The sequence below is a fragment of the Chenopodium quinoa genome, unplaced genomic scaffold (genome assembly GCF_001683475.1).
Source record: "Chenopodium quinoa cultivar QQ74 unplaced genomic scaffold, ASM168347v1, whole genome shotgun sequence".
NCBI classification, from domain to species: Eukaryota; Viridiplantae; Streptophyta; class Magnoliopsida; order Caryophyllales; family Amaranthaceae; genus Chenopodium; species Chenopodium quinoa.
This window is the reverse complement of record NW_018744113.1, coordinates 1591957-1611060: the sequence shown is the minus strand read 5'-3', so window position 1 is coordinate 1611060 and position 19104 is coordinate 1591957. Positions and strand designations below refer to the sequence as shown.

The following is a 19104-nucleotide window of genomic DNA, read 5'->3' as shown; positions in this document are numbered from 1 at the left end:
GTTTTAAGACATGTTCGACATCCAATGAAATGCACAGCTCTATTCCAGCGATCACTGCTTCATATTCAGCTTTGAATGAAAATTTGAGCGCATATTCAAAGGACTTGCTTTCGTGCGAGGTTATGACTACCCCTGCCCCCGAACCATTTACGGTGGACGATCCATCCGTAAAAACGGTTCAGATTTTCTTTTCTTCGTCTAGCATCTCCTCGTACGAACATTCGGCCAGGAAGTCCGCTAGAACTTGAGCCTTGATGGCTGTTCTCGGCTGGTAGCTGATGCTGAACTCGGTGAGCTCGAAGTCCCACTTCACTAGATGATCGCGGAGCTGCTTGAAATGCTCTTTGATTTTAGGATTTTAGCGCTTTGAAGAAGTGTAACCCTTTGTCTGATGCCCGACAGATGAACTTGGACAAGGCTTCCATTATCCGGTGAGACGCTGAACAACCCTCATTGTTTTTGGCTCGGGAAGATCAAGCACTGCTTGCACCTTTGTGGGAATGGCATCATTCCCTGTTTTGATGACCATGAAGCCGAGGAACTTGCCTGACTTCACGCCGAAGACACACTTCTTCGGATTCAGCTTCATTTGGTGCTTTCTTAGGGTGGCGAAGGTTTCGGCCAGGTTCGCGACTTGGTCTTTACTTTCTTTGCTTTTGACGATGGAACCGTCCACACAGACTTCCATGTTGCGGACTTTTTGCTCGGCGAAAACCTGATGAGCTCTGCAGTTGTTTTCTCTCGGCGATTTGCCGTAGAAAACTTGCTCTTGAATTGGTTGGAAAGGTCTTTCCAATCGGTTATCGAGCCCTCCTTCACTCCTTTGGTGTTCCATGTTGTGCAACACATTTTAGAGTATTCGGGAAACATTTGCACCAGTTCGCTTTGGACCTGGGGTTCATATACTTGCGCCCCTCGTAAGAGGCAATGTGGTTCTTCGGATCCAAAGTACCATCATATGTAATGTGTTCCGAGATTTTCACCGTCGGCACATGCTCTTCCAAAATTCAGTTTTGGAAGGGTGAGCTGGTGGGAACCATCACGGTTTTCCCCTTTTGTCCAGCCGAAGGGACCTTGCTTCTCCCTCTCATAGAGGTGGAAGTGGTTTTTGTTCTCGGCTAAGACGGTTCCCTCGGGGTATGAGGCGGCTATGCACGATCATCTCCCTAGAGCCGAGACGTTCATGAACGTTTCAATGAGCAGGCTCGGGCCGTGCAGAGGCAGAGTTACAGCTCTTGTAGCTGTAGGTGTTGCGGGGTTCAGATTCTTCGAAGAATTGCTGGTTTCTATTTCTTTCTCGTTCAGTCCTCCAAGTGTCCTCGTCCCACTTGTCGTCTAGCTCCTTGAATGATGGAGCTTGTCCATCTATCTCCTGGTCGGTTCTCCTTCTCAGGTGTCTCGGCCGGATAGGTGAATATTCACGTGTAGGTGGTGGAAAGTTGCCCGCTTAGGACTTCATGAAATTCATGAAGACCGCGGCTCTCACCACTCGGCCACTTCCTCCGTAGAGGGTCTTGATTGAGGAGTCGTCCTCGACTGAGAACAAGAATGGACGCTTCGAGGTGGACTCTTACCATCGGATTCCTTCGACTTGGCATGACTTGGGACAGTTGAACCTTTGCCTTGGGCTTGATAATTGATTCATTTTGGACAAACCCAATTGGACCCAAATAATTATCTTTCTGTTTTATTGTTTACAAACTGTGGGATGACAAAGTTTATGCGATCAAGCAAGGGAAGAATATGGCAAGAATGGTAAAAGTTCTATTCTTCTTTGCTATTTGCTAGTATGTAGTTAAGGTGAGTTTGCCAACTTAAAAGACTACCTTCTATCATCCAAGCCTGGTTTCCAAGTTAGTATAGAGAATGGCCTTGGCTTGGGCCTGGGCCTAAGATATATTCCCTATAGTCCGAGAGCAGGGCCTAGCACTAGGCCCTTATTTCCATGGATGAGCTTCAGAAATCTGCCCTTTTAATGGGTTTCAGAAAGTTTGTCCATCCCTTTTTAGAAGGAACTTTGATAAGTGGACAATCAGTCCACCTTTTCATTTGGAACATTCAGGTATACAGTCTTTGGAATGGAACTGGACTTGTAATGTTTATCAAATGATTCAATATACTTCTTTTTCGTACCATACACATGATCTGCGTACAAATTCATGCATGCTTCATGTGTTGTACTAAATGCTTTTGTCCAATCCAGAGCCTGCCCAAACTTGTGGCAGGCAGACTAAATGATATCCCTCATCTGGTGCTTAGTACACTCATACCCTTTCTCTCTTTAGACTCTCTCTAGTACAGTTATATGACTTACACATCGAAGGGGTAATTCTGGGATAATCCTAATTTTATAGGTTCTGAGTCAGTTCGACAGACCTCCCTCTGCTCTGATGCTCTACGAATAAACTCTGACATCAGAGAATTCCTTGTTATACAGACATAAAACTCACTAGAAAACACAGCTGATATTTGTTCTAGTTAATTCAATGCTCCAGAAGAAAGCAAGCTTTCTTTTGTAGTAGTATGTTTTATGTTCTCTAAATTTACATGATCAATATAGTTAATCAATCACAAAATACTTCACCTAGTCTAAAAATAACTCACTGTTATGACTTGTTACATACTAGACTGTCATGGGCTAATAGTTACTAATATCCTGTTACAGTGGTGGATTAAAACTAAGATTTTACTTTGGAGTGGCATTTCTAGGCATATAGTTTAGTGTACCGCGAAATTTGAGTTGGTGCTCAATTATTTGTGCTTTGTCACTCTTGTGATTAACCGTGTAACAAGATTTAGGAGCATGGATGATATATCAATCAATCAAAGTCTTAATCCCATAAGCAAGGATGATATATATTGCTAATATATGGAAGTAATGGCTTACGCCCTTCCAAAACCAATTGGATATTTGACAAACAGAACACAAAGTTACAGCATTGGTGTGATCATCATCAAAAAGCTCACAAAAAAAATTAAGCTTTTGATATGATGGTCTAGTGCCATATTTATGTCATCACTAAACTAGAACCAAATAGCTTTCGCTTCAATAAGCATATCTCTAAGGGATCCATTAAGGTGGGCTCCAAGCACATCCTTAGCAGACCCCACAAACTTGCCACCGATAAACACTGCAGGAACAGTAGGGCTGCAGCCTAACCTCTGTAGTGCCCATTCCATTTCTCGGCCTCTAGCCTCTTGGTCTAGCTCATAGACCGCGGGACTTGCACCAAGGTCATAAAATAGTGTACTGATACTATGACACATACAACATGAGCTCTTTGTGAATATCACTGCTGCCTTTGACTTTGCCAACTCACTTAGTCTATCCATTATAAAAACTACAAGTATTATGAGGAAGAGAATAAACTTGTTTGTGTGACTGTATTTCTCTGAAATGTGTTGTGGTTGAATACTACTGCGGACTTAGGTATCAATATATATAAGGGGCGCTATGAACCCAGTTGTTGAGGAAAAAATACTAGTGGTAAGGATAAGGAACACAAATACTTTAGTTTTTCTTTATATTTTCGGCTTGATAAAGACCACCTTGTGATTTACAGTGTCAGAGTGCTACTTGTATTCAGCATCAAATAAAGTCAAAATCCTAAGAATTTCTATGGAATCCATATTAATGATGATAATCCATTGAAGAGATTATATTAACCATTCTTTTAACATGGTATATCTTGATGTCCATTAAGTTTGTTAATTATACTTCAGTGGATTATGAAAGAACGTTGTGGCGAATTGGTTAGCAAGGAAATATTCTTCTTTTAGTAGACTAGTCTTTTCAAAGCCGTTTTTAGGTGATATCTTGAAAGATCTACTTCCTGTTTGCTAATTTGATCAATTTGCATTCAGTACTAATATTTAAGTACCGAAAGTGGCAAATTGCATTCAGTACTACTATTTGGGCTTTCACTTGAATAAAATTCCTTAACGATAAGTTGGCTAAATTAATAATTGTTGTCACACCTTGTAAGATTCATTAATTTCTGGCATCATAGTTGGCAACTGAACTAATTAATCGAAATAGCATAATATTTTGGTGGACAGAAAAAACATGTGTGAAAATTTGTATTATGAAACAAAATTAATTCTTCTTCAGGCTGTTTTTCGCCATGTTGTGCATCCAAGCATTGACATAGTAATTCATATTTAAAAGTCCAAAGCTGAGTACAATAATAATCTGTCTGTCATTTGTCAGATATCAGAATACACAAACTTCATCTGTAGTATTAGCAAAAAAAATGTGTTCCTTTGTAAAACAGGATTATTAATTCTTCATGTTTTTCATTAGAAAATTTTGATGTTAATCTTTGGTATACTAATATGTAATATCTGCAGAACTCTGAAGCTGATTATGCTATTAAACTTATTCGCGATCATTTGTCAGGTATCAGAAAATTAACGCTTTCATTTTTGTTATCAGAAAAAAAAAATGGAATGATTTTGTTCTTTTTGAAACTTACCTATCCAAGTCAAGAAAAAAATCCCTTTGCCCTTTGAGCGCAGGAGTGATCAGCCAGTCATTATAATTGCTTACGCACGCAATTTTGGTAAATTTGGATAAGGCAATAACCTTTAGAATCATCGATATTATGGCTGATATTCTTCATCCCATTTACACACATCAAAAGATTCTTGATGTTCCTATGCATGCATATGCTCAACTTTATTCTCTTTCATTCCTATCTTGCCAAACGTTGGAGATGTATTTGATCTCTTATTTTAAGATGGAAATGATAAGAGAAATTGGATGGGATAAAATAAAGTTTTCACTGATCGATTGGAGATGCACAGTTGAGGTACCAAGCTTCTAGCATCATGATAATAAGGAATGTCAACCCACTGTCAGAATAGGAGGCATCAGAGATGCTAAAGAAAGGTGCTCGTGTGACGTGGTGAATTCGAAAAATTCTCAATTTTACTTGTGATGAAGAAGCTTCATTCAACTTTTTTTTCGATGAGTGGTCACTTGGAAAAGAGTAGGGGTCACCTAGTAGTTGAAGGATCTATGTACATCGATATCAAAGTATTATATGCCCTCAAAGTAAGCGGGATTTGAAGAAAAAAGTCTCAAATAATGGACCTGTGTACCCAATTCTGACATAAGGAACAATCAAAGTTCCAAGGCAAGCGGAAAATGTCTACTGTAAATATAGACCACAAGCAGGGGATGTTAACATACACGAGCAACGCACTATCATCAAAGTTCCAAGGCAAGCGGGCGGAGTATTATGTATTGGACCTGTGAAACGATTATTGAACATATGAGACGAGTTAAGTATATACGATTTGAAAGCTGATTGTGTAGTGATAAAATCCCCGTGGGGTTTGATCCTGAAACCAATTGGCGATAGGAAAAGTATCCATACAAGATTATGTTGGTTATGATCTCTTATTTTTCAACAAGGTACAATAATCCCAACTCATACGTGACGAATTTTTCAGGTTTGACCCAAGTAAGAAGTAAGACTATTTACCAGGTCAATGTCTATCTTCTTAACCAAGCATAGCCTTAGGAGTTTATATTCCATAAATCATTGAGAAAAAATACTCAAAACACAAAAAAAGTCTATATGCTTTCTGAAGGTATAGAATCTGAACTGTTTTTGCCTGTCGATTTCACCACCGATCATACAGGAGACAAGTAGAATTCCCTTACAAAATGAGATTCAACTTTTCCTGTATAATAGCGGGCGAAATTAGCATACTGGAATCTACTTGTAAAACTAGCAATATTGGATAACTGTTAGTGCATTCCCACTTGTAGAATGTCAGTATTTCACTGGCTTATGTCTGCATCACTTTTCGTCTCTCAGATTTTTTTTTCTTGCTAGGATGGTTAAGCACTCAAACCCTTCCTTAACCGAGTAAAGATACAATACAGTCTGTTGGATTTGTGCATAGCAGATTACTGCGAGTTTTCACCTTTGGTGCACCATGTCCTACAGCGATCCTGCTCCATTAAATCGACTCTTTGAACATTACATGCCTTTGTTACTCTGTGATCAGTACATTAATAAACTCATACAAGTAACAAAATTAAATATGATACATTATGTTGTTGAAGTTAATATATTAAGCCTTCACTAATTCTTAACTTACATTACATATTTTATTTTTCCCAAATTCTAATTTGTAATGAAGAAGCTTCAGACATCTTTTAACAGAAAAAGGTCACTTTTGGAAATGATACCTGTCACAACTCACAATATAGCAATTGCTGAAGAATCTATGTGTTCTTATCCTATATTTAAAACTAGTATTATAACACATTTCTGGTCCTACGTTTAACAAAGTGGAACATATAGAATTAATAAGAGCCATCCACTGTCTTAGCGCGAAAACTTGAACTTATAATGCTCCAATCAAGAATCATATATGGCTAAATATTCTCTTTTCTGATCTGTAGTCACTTATGCTGTCGCGTCCTGATTGGAGATCGAAACAATAATATTACACGAAACAGTCGTCCAAGCACATGATCTGACCTAAAGGACTATAAGTTATCCCTGGATTAGTATCATCAAAGGATTCTAGATAAGCCATGAAATGCTTAATATAAAGTGTGCAAATATCTCTCTGAATTGCTTTTAAGAAAACATATAGGACATGCATTTGATGCATAAATACAGTACAATATATTCTTTGTCTAGTGAATCAAGATACTCTGCCCACTTTCCCATGCGTTTACAAGTCACAACTTACATATTTGTCCGTAAATTAACTAATCATCTATAAGAAACATCGGAGATAAAAGCATTTTATAATAAGACACGTGTACGTTTAAGAAGAATTTGATTTTACCACTCGATCTAGTATAGGCCCCCTATTATTGAATAATAGTCACTTCATTTACCTTAGAATGTCATCATGTATATACGTGTCACACAAAATTCATCATATGAAAAAGTAGAAGTCATTTTTAGATCAAATTGCATAAAAAGTCATTGCGAGATATGTGTCAACATTTTCGTCTTATATTCCTTAAAAATTCGGATTTCGTATAAAAAACATAGAATTAGATACACAAATAATCCAAATGAATTACCCTGCCTGTCAACTTGGCCATGCATCATCAATTCATAACAGTGGAAATCAAGAAAAATTCGTTTTGTAAAAAAAATTAACCTTATATTGGCAATTGGCATCCATTTCTCTATGAAAGAAATTGTTACAAAATTGAACGTCAGAATTTCAGCCTATTTATCATTGAGTTATCTGAAACACCATTAAGTTTGACAAATTCTCAACCTCTAATAGTGCAAGTCATCAATGAAGCTAATAAAATCTTGTTGGAGTTAAATTATGTTGTTTTTTTAATAAATCTTGTTGAGGTTAAATTATGCTTAATTAATTTATAAGCACTCTATATCAAAATACTCTTTTTCGTACCAATTAGAATTTAGGCTTTGGTTCGTATCAATAGATTTTTTTTACTAGTCAATAATGACTATCAATACTAGAGGCTAAGAAGTTCTCATTTATTTATTACATATTTTTATTTCATTTTAAGTACACATGTATGATCTTCGACACTCTAACATGCATGGGTATATATACTCTGACCCTTCATTCTTGACCAAAAACATTGAAACTTTTAATTGAAAATAGCTGAGTCTGACATTACCCTGTCACCCTGTGGCAGATTTTCGTTCCCATCTCTGTAACATAGACTGCAGGTAATTCAGTTGACTTCTTCCTAATGTTATACCACCTAATTATACATAATCCACGTGAAATATAATCTTCTTAACCTACTCCCTCCGTCCTTAATTGTTTGCCCCTTTTTTTATAGAGTCAAAGTTCATCAACTTTGATGTGAATTCCCGTTGATATATAAGGAAAAATATAGTCGTGTACATAATTATATGGAAAAATAACGGTAAAGAGCAAAAGATTACACAAATATACGTGACAGAGAACATCTCTGAAGCCTTACTTCATAATTCTCTTTTTGTTACATTACATTGTTATTCACAAAATGCAGCTATGTATCAAGGCCTTACAAAAAACGAAAAGCCCTCGAAAAATGCTGCACTGCGCTCGCTAGCTCAGCTCTTTTCAAACTGGAGGCCATAAATTTCATCCATTCAAAAAAAAAAAAAAAAAAATTGAGAAAAGTACATATATACATCCTTGTTTTAGGATGTGTATATTGCTAAAACCAAATAGCTTTAGCAGCAATGAGCATGTCTTTAAGAGAGCCAGTAAGATGGGCAGCAAGAACATCCTTAGCCGATCCCACGAACATGCCACCGATGAAGATTGCAGGGACTGTAGGCTTACACCCTAGTCTCTGCAATGCCATCTCGAGCTCTCGTCCTCTAGGATCACGGTCGATTTCGTATACTGCCGGGCTAGCTCCTAGCTCGTAGAAGAGGGACTTGATGCTGTGACTCATGCAGTCTGAGCTCTTTGTGAAAATTACAGCTGCCTTAGATTTTGCTAGCTCATTTACTCTATCCATTATATTTTCTTTGAAAATAAAGGAGTTGAGGTTTTTTGTTTTGTTAGAAGGGAAGTTGAGAGTTGAAAACTATTGAATGTATTTACTTGGTTAGTAGAAGATGTGTAGAATTGAGTTGTGTTAGCCAATTTATAGGGATGGATAGGCAGGATAGATTGATGGATTGCATTTTTTTTATTGTAGAAAAAGATTTTTTTTTTTTTAAAAAAATAATAAATTTAAATAAAGGGGGGAACAAATGTGAATAATTATAGTAATATAATTCTTTCAAAAAAAAAAATAAAAAAAAAATTATAGTAATATAATTGGAAAAGATGTAAAGGAAGAAATTCTTGCAAGAGAATATATGGTCATATGGATACAGTGGCGGATCCAGGATTTTCAATTCGGGGGGACAAAATGCTTAACTTACAAATAACTTAACAAAAAATAAAAACAAAAAATAACTCAAACACACAAATTGGTTAATACTTAGTATTAAAATTTCAAAATAAAAAACATACTTAGTCATACAATTCAAAATGATGAAAAAAATTACATAAACATTACATTAAAATTACGCTTTCATCCTTCGAGTCTTCATATTTTGGAAGCGTTCAACAACTTTTTCATCGGAAACTCTTAAGAAGACATCCTTCTCAATAAAAGTGACCAAACAATCATTCATAAGTTGATCACCCATGCTATTTCGCAACTTATTTTTTACACATGTCATTGCGGAAAAGACTCTTTCAACACTTGCCGTGGCAACCGGAAGAATCAACATCAACTTGATAAGCAAATGAATAAGAGGAAAAGTCTTATGCTTATTAGTTTTAACAAGCATCATAGAAAGAGAATTAAGGTCATTTAAACCTTGAAATCTTTCATCATTTAGCATATTCTCCATGAATATATCAAGTTGACATTCAAGAGTCATCAAATCAAAGCTTGAAAATTCTTCGGGATAATAAGAGGCAAGTTTAAGTACCTTATCTTTATCAAATGATGAGAAGTTATCTTTAGGACTTAAACAAGCCATACACATTAGTATCTCCATATTCCTCTCATTAAATCGATCATCAAGTTCTTGAAGAAGCAAATCAATCACTCTTAAAAAAATTCCAACCCGAAAATGATGTTGATTTGTTGCTTCTTCAACAAAACGTCTTGATCTTCCTTGAGGAACATAAGGAGAATCCATAGTGGGAACAACAATACCATGTTTAGCACAAAATGAAGTTACCTTGTTTAAGAGAGTATCCCATCCTTGCTCCCTCATTTTTTGCAACACTATTTTTGTGTAAGTGACAAGTTCCATGGCATTTACAATATCTTGCTCCTTTCTTTGCAAAACAACACACAAATCATTAGTGTATCCAAAAATAGTCAACATCAAGTAAGCAATAAAAACAAAGTCAAATGACTCTAATTGTCCTAAAACAATTTGAGCTTTGAACTTATCTTCCGATACACCATGCTTCCCAATGTGTACAAGTACCTTAACAATTGTAGGAAATAAGAGGATGATGTTTGAAAGAGACTTGTAATGAGAACTCCAACGAGTATCCCCGGGCCTTTTCAAACCAAGTTCTTGATTTAAACCCGATCCACTCACAATATCCCCTACATCCAATGCTCGAGCAACTTCTTGAGCTTGATCTTGTCGAATCATTTCTCTTCTCTTGCAAGAAACTCCAACCACATTCAATAAATTTGCAAGTATCTCAAAAATCCAACCACAACTATCATTCTTTTTAGCAACGGCATCTAGTGTTAGTTGAAGTTGATGAGCAAAACAATGTATGTAGTAGGCACTTGGAGTATCATTATTCATAATCAAAGTCCTAAGACCATTTATTTCACCTTTCATGTTGCTAGCTCCATCGTACCCTTGCCCTCTTATCATAGATGGACTCAATGAATGTTCAACAAGTAAAGACATGATTGCATCTTTAAGAGTTAAAGCGGTAGTATCACCAACATGAACAATGCCTAAAAATCGCTCCATTACCTTTCCACTATCTCTATTAACAAAGCGCAAAACAAGAGCTAGTTGTTCTTTTTGGGACACATCACTTGACTCATCGGCTAATATGGCAAAGTAATCATCACCAACTTCTTCTATTATGCACCTAGTTGTTTCTTTGGCACAACAATTAATAATGTCCTTTTGAATAGAAGGGGAAATCATTTGACAATTTTTAGGTGCATTTTCAAGAGTATGTTGTCTTACTTCCTCAACCTTTTCTCCTAACCATTTCAAAAGCTCAAGGAAATTACCCCTATTATATGACTCCCCACTTTCATCATGTCCACGAAATGCCAAACCTTGCCCCAAAAGAAATCTTAAACAAGTTAAAGATTCATTCAAGCGGATAAAATATTCACTCTTAATCACCTCACTTGCATTGTCAAACACATTCAAGATTGATTTTTTTTTCCATCTCTTAAATTCACATATTTCTCATAAGCAAGATTATGAGCACTATTAATTCCACCAACATGCTTCTCAAATCTTTCCGGTTTATTCCATGCCCTAAACCCTCCATCAACAAATGCATCACCCCCGAATAACTATCAACTTCATTCTTGAACAAGTAACACACAATACAAAATGCGGCATCTTTTTCAATACTATACTCAAGCCAATCCCATTTCTTGAACCAATGAACACTAAAGCGACGTAAACCAGACACTTGTCTTTGAGGAAAGTCATGAGTTTTTGGTTGGCAAGGTTTTTTAAGAATATAACCCCTCCTAACTGCATTTCGTTCATTTGCGGGGTAATCCATTATGTTTATTCTTTTTCCCGGATCATGAGGAAGAAATTCAACATCGTATACCAATTTTCCTCCAATGGTACATTACAAGTACTTGAACCACCCATTTCCATATCATCTTCTTGACATTGAGGGGAGCTTAATGAAGGAGAGTTATTGGACTCATTTTCATGGAGTTTCTTTCTTTTAAACATGAATTGTCGAAGATCGGGTTGTTTTCTAGTAGCCTTGGATTTGTTTGAATTAGGTGAATCATTTGACATTTCCTAATTAAATTGAAAAATATATATCAATTTCCACAATTCACATCATTGCATAGAATGCATACTAATAAAACGGTAAAACCTAAGATTAAAATTGCAATTAATATTAAAATTCAACAAAGATTGCAATTAAAATTAACAATAATTAAACAAAAATCTGGAAATTAGGGTTAACAATTGTCAATTGGGGATTTCAAATTGGGAATTTCGAATTAGGGTTAGCAAATAGCAAGACATACCATCAGTGACGGACGGCCGAGGCTCGACGGTCAGACGGTGGTTGCCTGGTTGCACGCAGGCGGCGCCGGTGCACGCAGCTAGTGAAGAGGCTGCCGATTTGCGAAGACCGAAGTGGTGCTGTGGTGACTTGGTGAACTGGTGAGTGGTGAGGAACCGAGAGCAGCGACGCAGCAGGGCGGTGGTTGCCTGGTTGGTGGAGCAGCGACGCACGCCTCGACGGTCGATCTCAGTGGAGGCAATGGCGAATTGGAGGAGTGAAGACTGAGTGTTGTTGGCTGTTCTTCGTTCTGTAGCAGTGTCGCGTTTTGCTTTTTTTGGTTTTTTTTCACTTTTTTTATTTTTTATTTTTTTTTTAAAAATGGGGGGACAGCTGTCCCCCATGTCACTTAATTGGGTCCGCCACTGTATGGATATGGATAAGAATGGAGAAATTTACCTAAGGATGGCCCCTTTAGGCCTTTGAAGTAGTTCTAGATGATCATTGAAGAAGTAGCATCTTTCAAAATAGTTTATTCCGTCTACTCGGATTATATAAATCACATGAACTATTTTGAGACGTCTGGATATTTTGAGATGGCCTTCAAGATAGTACTATATTATTTTGAGATGGCCTTCAAGGTAGTACTATATTGTTTTGAGATGGCCCTCCAGGTTATATTATAATATTATATTTCACTGTTTTTATAGTATTTGAAATATTAGTCTATATAAAAAAAAATATTCACTTAAACTAGTATTCTAAAATCGCTTTAGAAGTATTAATGATAGATAATTGATTTTCTTTATATTTGAATTTTTTTTTCAATAAAATCAATGTAAAACCGGATTAATAGTTAATATTATATACCCCTAGAGTACGAATCATGGTACTTCATACCAATATGATTGAATTATATATTTTGTCTAATCTTGTGTAATTTCGCTTAAATCTTGTGCTATTTTCTTAAAACAATATGTTATTTTGCTTCAATCTCAAGCTTATACTATTTTTACATAAAATTTGTGTTATTTTTCCAAAACAGTGTATAAAATAACATGTATTTATTTTAAAATAACATTTATATATATAAATTGAAATAATAAAAAGTACACCAAAATAACATGAATTTTATTAATTTTGAGTACAGTAAAATGATCAATGTTGAATATAAAAACATGTATGTATAAATTAAAATAACATAAACTTACTTAAAAATAACATATACATATGAATTAAATAATAAGAAATTCACATCAAAATAACATGAATTTTAAAAACTTGGAGTACCTTTTTTTTAAGAATAAACTTGGAGTACCTTGTGCATGGTACTCCAAGAGTAAGATAGAAATCACTACGTGAAATAAGCTATTTCGCGACAGCCAAAATTTGTCGCAAAAATCGTAAAAACCGTCGCAAAAAATAGTTGCGACAATCAACTGTCGTAATCCGTTTGTCGCAATCACAGTTGTCGCAAAATTTTATTTTTGCGACAGTTTGACTGTCGTAAACCTTTTTACGACGGTTTTACTAATTTCAGCGACAGTTTTATTTTTTGTCGTAATAATTAATCTGCGACAGCTAAAAACCGTTGCAAACTACGACATCCATGAAAACTGTCGCAAACACCAACTTTAGCGACAGCTAAAAGCCGTTGCAAAAAAAAAAAAAAAAAAAAAAAAAAAAAAGGTAACCCCTCAACCCAGCCACATCCCTCCTTTAACGCTCACCCACAATAGCCCAGCCGCATAACCTGTAACCACGACCAACCTCCACCATAAACCACCTAGCGCCACCACACACTTTCCACCGCCACCCAAAACCACCAAATTAAGCCCAGAAAACTCATAAACCCACAAACAACCCTGGATCTGAAATTAAACCAAAAAAATCTAAAATCCAACAATTCCCCCTTACACTAACCACCGACAACCCCCAACCTTGCACCCAAAAAATTAAACATTAAGATCTAAAAATTAAACCCCAACAAACAAAAAATCAAAGAAAAAACCCAACATAATAACCAAGGATAAATGAAAATATAAAACAAATTCATAAAAATAACAAACATCAAACAAGAAATACAAATATACATCAAATAATAAAAAACCAAGAATAATAAAACAAACAAGTTAATGAAATAACAAGAGTTATAAAAAAGGGTACAAAATTCAAACAAAAATACCACAAAAAATCAAATGAAAATAAATGACAAAATAACAAGATCTAACAAATTAAATAAAAATCAAATGAAGATGAACGAAAATAATTAACATACCTTCGAAACTTTCCTCTTCTTTGGGTTTTAAGGGTCAAATTCGACCATAAAAACTCCAGATCTGGAATTTTTATGGTCCAATTTGGCTAAAAAAAGGAGGAGTACGAGAAAAAAAAGAATGGAGGATGAGAAATAGAGAGGAGAAAGGAAAAGAGAGGAAAAAAAAGAGGAGGATGAAAAAGAGAGGAAAGAGAGGAGGAGAAGTGGGAAGATGATATGAGAAAGAGAGAAGAGAAAAGAAATGAAAGAAGAGAGAGAAACTGATAGGGAGAAGAGTAACGAATCGGCGGACAATACATTATTAGGGTTTGGTTTCAACACCGTCGCAAATATTTAAAAAATTTACAATTATTTTTTATGTCTATTTCGACATTATATTGGCCAAAAACCGTCGTAAATCAGGGACAGACTAGAAAACTGTCGTAATATTGTGACAAAAATAAAAACTGTCGTAAAATTTAAAAATTACGACAGTTTTGCTGGCTGTCGTAGAAAAACTGTCGCTATTTGCCCAGATTCTAGTAGTGAATTCCAGTATTCCAATCTATTATAAGTATTCAATTTGTTTAGCGAAATTCCTTGCACGCTTTTTTCTTTCTAATGATTCAATGTAAAACCAAAATTCTCAATATTTATTCTAGATTATCCTTTTACTCCATTAAGAAATTATAGTTGAACATTAATTAATCTCCAAGTTGAGAGATTTAGTGATATAGCCATATAGGTATTAACACCGAAATTTTCTTACTTTTTAGGTATATATGTTTAAAGAGATAATGAATAAATATATATATATATATATATATATATATATATATATATATATATATAGGAAAAGTTAGTGCTTTATTAAATTAAAATAGCATCCGCAAATACATACGGGGAAATCTCGCTAGGGGCGTGATTTTCCCAATATTGTTCATCACCGAACGACACTAACTTAGTTAGGTAATGGCCTACATAATTCTCATCCCTTTTGACATGAGACCAACTGAGAAAAGTAAAACAACTACTAATAGAAACCAAATCAACTAACACACTATCAACTAAACTCAAAGTGAACGAGTTCTTATGCATTCTGGTCACTAGAATCTAGGAGTCCGATTCAATGATCACACTATCAAGATCATATTCTTTTGCCTTCTTAACACCAAAAATTGCAGCTCTACATTCAGTAATCAAGGGGTCCCAACGAGCCTTAACACGACGCACTGCAGCAAACAGGACCTTCCCCTCACTATTCTTAGCCACAGCCCCCATCCCAATCCAACCTTCTTCGCTGACAGAAGCATCCACGTTGATTTTAATAACATCAGCAGGAGGTGGCGACCACACAACACGTCCAGCTTGCTCGGGGTTCTTGCGTGACCCATATATTTTCTCAGAATACAGACCAAAGTCAGACACCATTTTGCTCAATCTGTTAAGGATCAAGTCCTCGGGCTCTCTTTCCTAATCAAATACCCATTTGTTTCGTCTGTACCAGAGGGACCACGCTAGAAAAAGGGAGCGTTGATAAATACCTTCACTCAACTCTTTTGCCCAAAACGACAGGATTTCACCAAAGCTCTCAATATCCTCGTAGCAAAGAGCAGCTGCACAACCACTCCGAGCCCAGAGCTGGGCAAAGGAGGGGCAATCAATGATGGCATGAGTGATTGACTCGTTTGCACCACACCATGGACAACAAGGGTCATCCGTCAAGTGCCGATAAGCAAGGATCCCTTTAGTAAGAAGGGAGTCCGAACAGCATTTCCATAGGAAATGTCTGATTTTCGGGGTAACCTTGGCTTTCCAAATTTCGACCAACAATAATCAAAGGAGTCAGTGTTGTATGATTTACCCAAGTGATAGGTAGAGCTGACCTCATAAGAACCATGCTTCGACCAAGGCCATATCAATGAATCCTCAGGTAAGCGCTCGCTAATAGGAATAGCCAGCACCACTTCTTTGTCACTGTGATTGAAAACACGGTCTAACTTGTTCAAATCCCAACATTTGTCACGCTCATTAATCAAATCAGCTACAAATTGAATATCCTCATCAGGTAATTTATCACTCGAAACAAATCGATTCCCATCCTTTAGAATCCAAGGGTCGTCCCAAATCTTGATGCTTTTCCCATTCCCAACTCTCCAGGCTACACCTTCCAAGACAAGAGCTTTAGAAGCCCAAATACTACGCCATGAGTAGCTCGAGTTTAGGCCAAGAGCTGACTCAAAAACCATAGATTGCGGGTAGTATTTTGCTTTGAACACCCTTCCAAATAAAGAGGATTCATTATGCGCCAATCTCCAAATTTGCTTCCCAAGTAAGGCATCATTAAAGACCCCTAAATCTCGGAAACCCATGCCCCCTAAGAACTTAGGGTGGCAAAGAAAATCCCAACTCTTCCAATGCATTTTCTTTTCCTTCAAATTTGATCCCCACCAAAAGCAGGCCATCATAGAGTGGATTTCATGGATGAGAGAAATAGGAAATTTCTAAGCTCCCATTATGTAAGTCGGGATTGCTTGGATGATCGATTTCAACAAAACCTCCTTGCCGGCTCTCGAAAGAAGCTTTTCCTTCCACCCTTGAATTTTCTTCCATATACGATCTTTGACAAAGGCAAACACTGCTTTTTTAGATCTACCCACCTCCGCAGGTAGGCCTAAGTATTTGGTGTGACATTCAACCATTTCCATCCCAAGAATAGAGCTAAAAGAGACCCTTGACGGAAGCGATACACCTTTACTAAAAGAGACCTCCGACTTTTCAAGATTAATTTTTTGCCTAGAAGTTGCTTCATATTTGTTAAGAATATTAACAATGATTGAACATTCCTATCGGGTGGCTCTAGTAAAGAGCAGACTATCATCTGCAAAGAAGAGATGAGTAATCTCTGGACCGTTTCTGCTAGCCTTAACTCCATGAATCTCCTTTCTCTCCGAAGCCAACTATAGCAATCTAGAGAGAACATCCGCAACCAAGATAAATAAGTATGAGGAGATCGGATCTCCTTGACGCAACCCCTTGAAGGAATAATAGTATCTGACAGCTCCCCATTAATTAAGAACGAGTATTGAACAGTGGACACAAATGCCATTACCGTATCCACCCAAGCACCTGCAAACCCTAACTTAGTCATAAGCCGGCGAAGGAACTCCCACTCAACCCTGTCATAGGCCTTACTCATATCAAGCTTCATAGAGATTGTGCCCCTCCGACCCTTTGACCTCTTCTTCATAGTATGGAACAATTCAAGAGCTATTAGGGCATTATTCGTTATCAACCTCTTCGGAACGAAAGCACTCTGGTTCTCAGTGACAATATTTTGAAGAAGGGGTTTTAACCTGTTCGCCATAGCCTTGGAGGCCAACTTGTAAAGCACATTGCATAAGGAGATAGGTCTAAATTGAGAGATACATGTAGGATCTTTGACCTTGGGAATAAGGGCTACATTCGTGCGATTAACCACACTCGGGGAAATTCTACCAAAAATAATGCCATTAACAAAATTTGTAACATCATCACCAACAATGTGCCAAAATTTCTGATAAAAAATAGCATGAAATCCGTCTGTCCCCAGAGCCTTACATGGGCTCATTTGAGACAAAGGAGTAAAAATTTCATCTTTTGGAAAAGACCGATAAAGAGAATTGTTCATACCTTCCGAAATCATGCACGAGACACTCTCCAAAACCTCAGTCATCAAAGCCTCATCAATCTGCCCAGCCGTGAAGAGAGTATCAAAAAAATTTCGAACAATGTTCTCAATCTCTGATTTCCCAGATTTGTAAATCCCATTTTCATCATTGAGCCCGCGGATGTAGTTTTTCCTCTTTCGTTGAGAAGCTTTATGATGAAAATACTTCGTATTTCGGTCAAATCTTTGATTTCAGCAACTCTCGCACGGAGATAACAATATGCCTCATTCTTCTCATGCAAGTTGTCAAGAATAGCCTCAAGTCGGGAACACTCTGAGAAATTCGGATAAGGACCACTATTATTCTGAGCTTGTTTTAAAGCATCCTCGGCATCCGAAATCTTTTTGCCCAGGTTCTCAAATTCTCGTTTACTCCATCTAGATAAATCATTCGCAACAAGAGCAATTTTTTGAGGCATCTCGAAAAGATCAGACCCTTCCCATGCATTCTTTATCACTTCTTCAATACCTTCATTGAGTAACTAACATGACTCAAATCTAAAGGCTTTCTTCTTACGATGTGCTTTCTTCTTTGTACTACCTTCACTATCAAGACAAATTGCCATATGATCAGATTTGTACTTGGTAAGATGCTTCACTGTCACTTGATTAAACCAAGAAACCCACCTCGAGCAAGCCACGAATCTATCAAGACGTTCACGTACAATTGTTTCCTTTGTCAACCCTCTTTCCCAAGTAACCCAATCTCCATCATGTCCAAGATCTCTACGACTGCAATCATCAAGTGCTTTTCGAAAACCGTCCATTGCTCTTTGCTCACGAGGCACTCCCCCACTCTTCTCTGCAGAATTGAGAATTTCATTGAAGTCACCCCCTAGAAGTACGAGAACCGGGGAATCTAGATAAAGCTCCCTAATAAGAGTCCAAGTGCTCTCTTTCAAGGCCTTATCCGCCCAGCCATACATGCCAATGAACCGCCACTTTCGACCCCCATCCTCCGTCACATCACCACAAATATGGTGATCGGAATATGAGACTAAAGAGAAATCAACACCGTCCCTCTAATAGATGCACAAACCACCAGCTTTTCCCCTGCTATCAACACCTTTTGCATTTACAAAGCCAAATTTATTTTTTAAATTTTCAGTCTGTCTACTGTCAATCGTGGTTTCTGACAAAAAAAATAATGTCAGGGCATAAAGTACGACTCCATTTACGGAGCGCGCGAACTGTCTCGGAGTTGCCAGCTCCACGATAGTTCCAGCATATTATTTTCATTAGTATTCACGGGGCTGGGTAACACCAGCTCCCGCTACTTGAGTGAGTTCTCCACCAAAGGTACTACTTTTCAATTTTTTAACACCAATCTGAACATCCTCAATATCATGCCCTTCACTACGTCCCTTCCCTTCCCCACAATCCGTCAAATTTTCACATTTTCTTTTCCCCCTATCAG

At 37.1% G+C, this 19104-nt stretch overlaps 3 protein-coding genes across 3 annotated transcripts; all 3 read right to left on the bottom strand.

Moving 5' to 3' along the window:
* Positions 1–2813: 2813 nt before the first annotated feature.
* LOC110692583 (glutaredoxin-C11-like) lies at positions 2814–3415 on the bottom strand. The gene has a single exon (XM_021869621.1). It carries the CDS (start codon positions 3331–3333, stop codon positions 3025–3027), a length of 309 nt encoding a protein of 102 aa, XP_021725313.1. The 5' UTR covers positions 3334–3415; the 3' UTR covers positions 2814–3024.
* Positions 3416–7936: 4521 nt separating this feature from the next.
* LOC110692582 (glutaredoxin-C11-like) lies at positions 7937–9405 on the bottom strand. Its single transcript, XM_021869620.1, has one exon. The coding sequence runs from the start codon at positions 8477–8479 to the stop codon at positions 8171–8173; it is 309 nt and encodes a 102-aa protein (XP_021725312.1). The 5' UTR covers positions 8480–9405; the 3' UTR covers positions 7937–8170.
* Positions 9036–11253, bottom strand: LOC110692564 (zinc finger MYM-type protein 1-like). The gene is made up of 2 exons (XM_021869600.1): positions 10964–11253; positions 9036–10806 (listed from the first exon to the last, which is right to left on the bottom strand). Exons 1-2 carry the CDS (start codon positions 11251–11253, stop codon positions 9036–9038), a joined length of 2061 nt encoding a protein of 686 aa, XP_021725292.1.
* Between the last annotated feature and the right edge of the window lie 7851 nt (positions 11254–19104).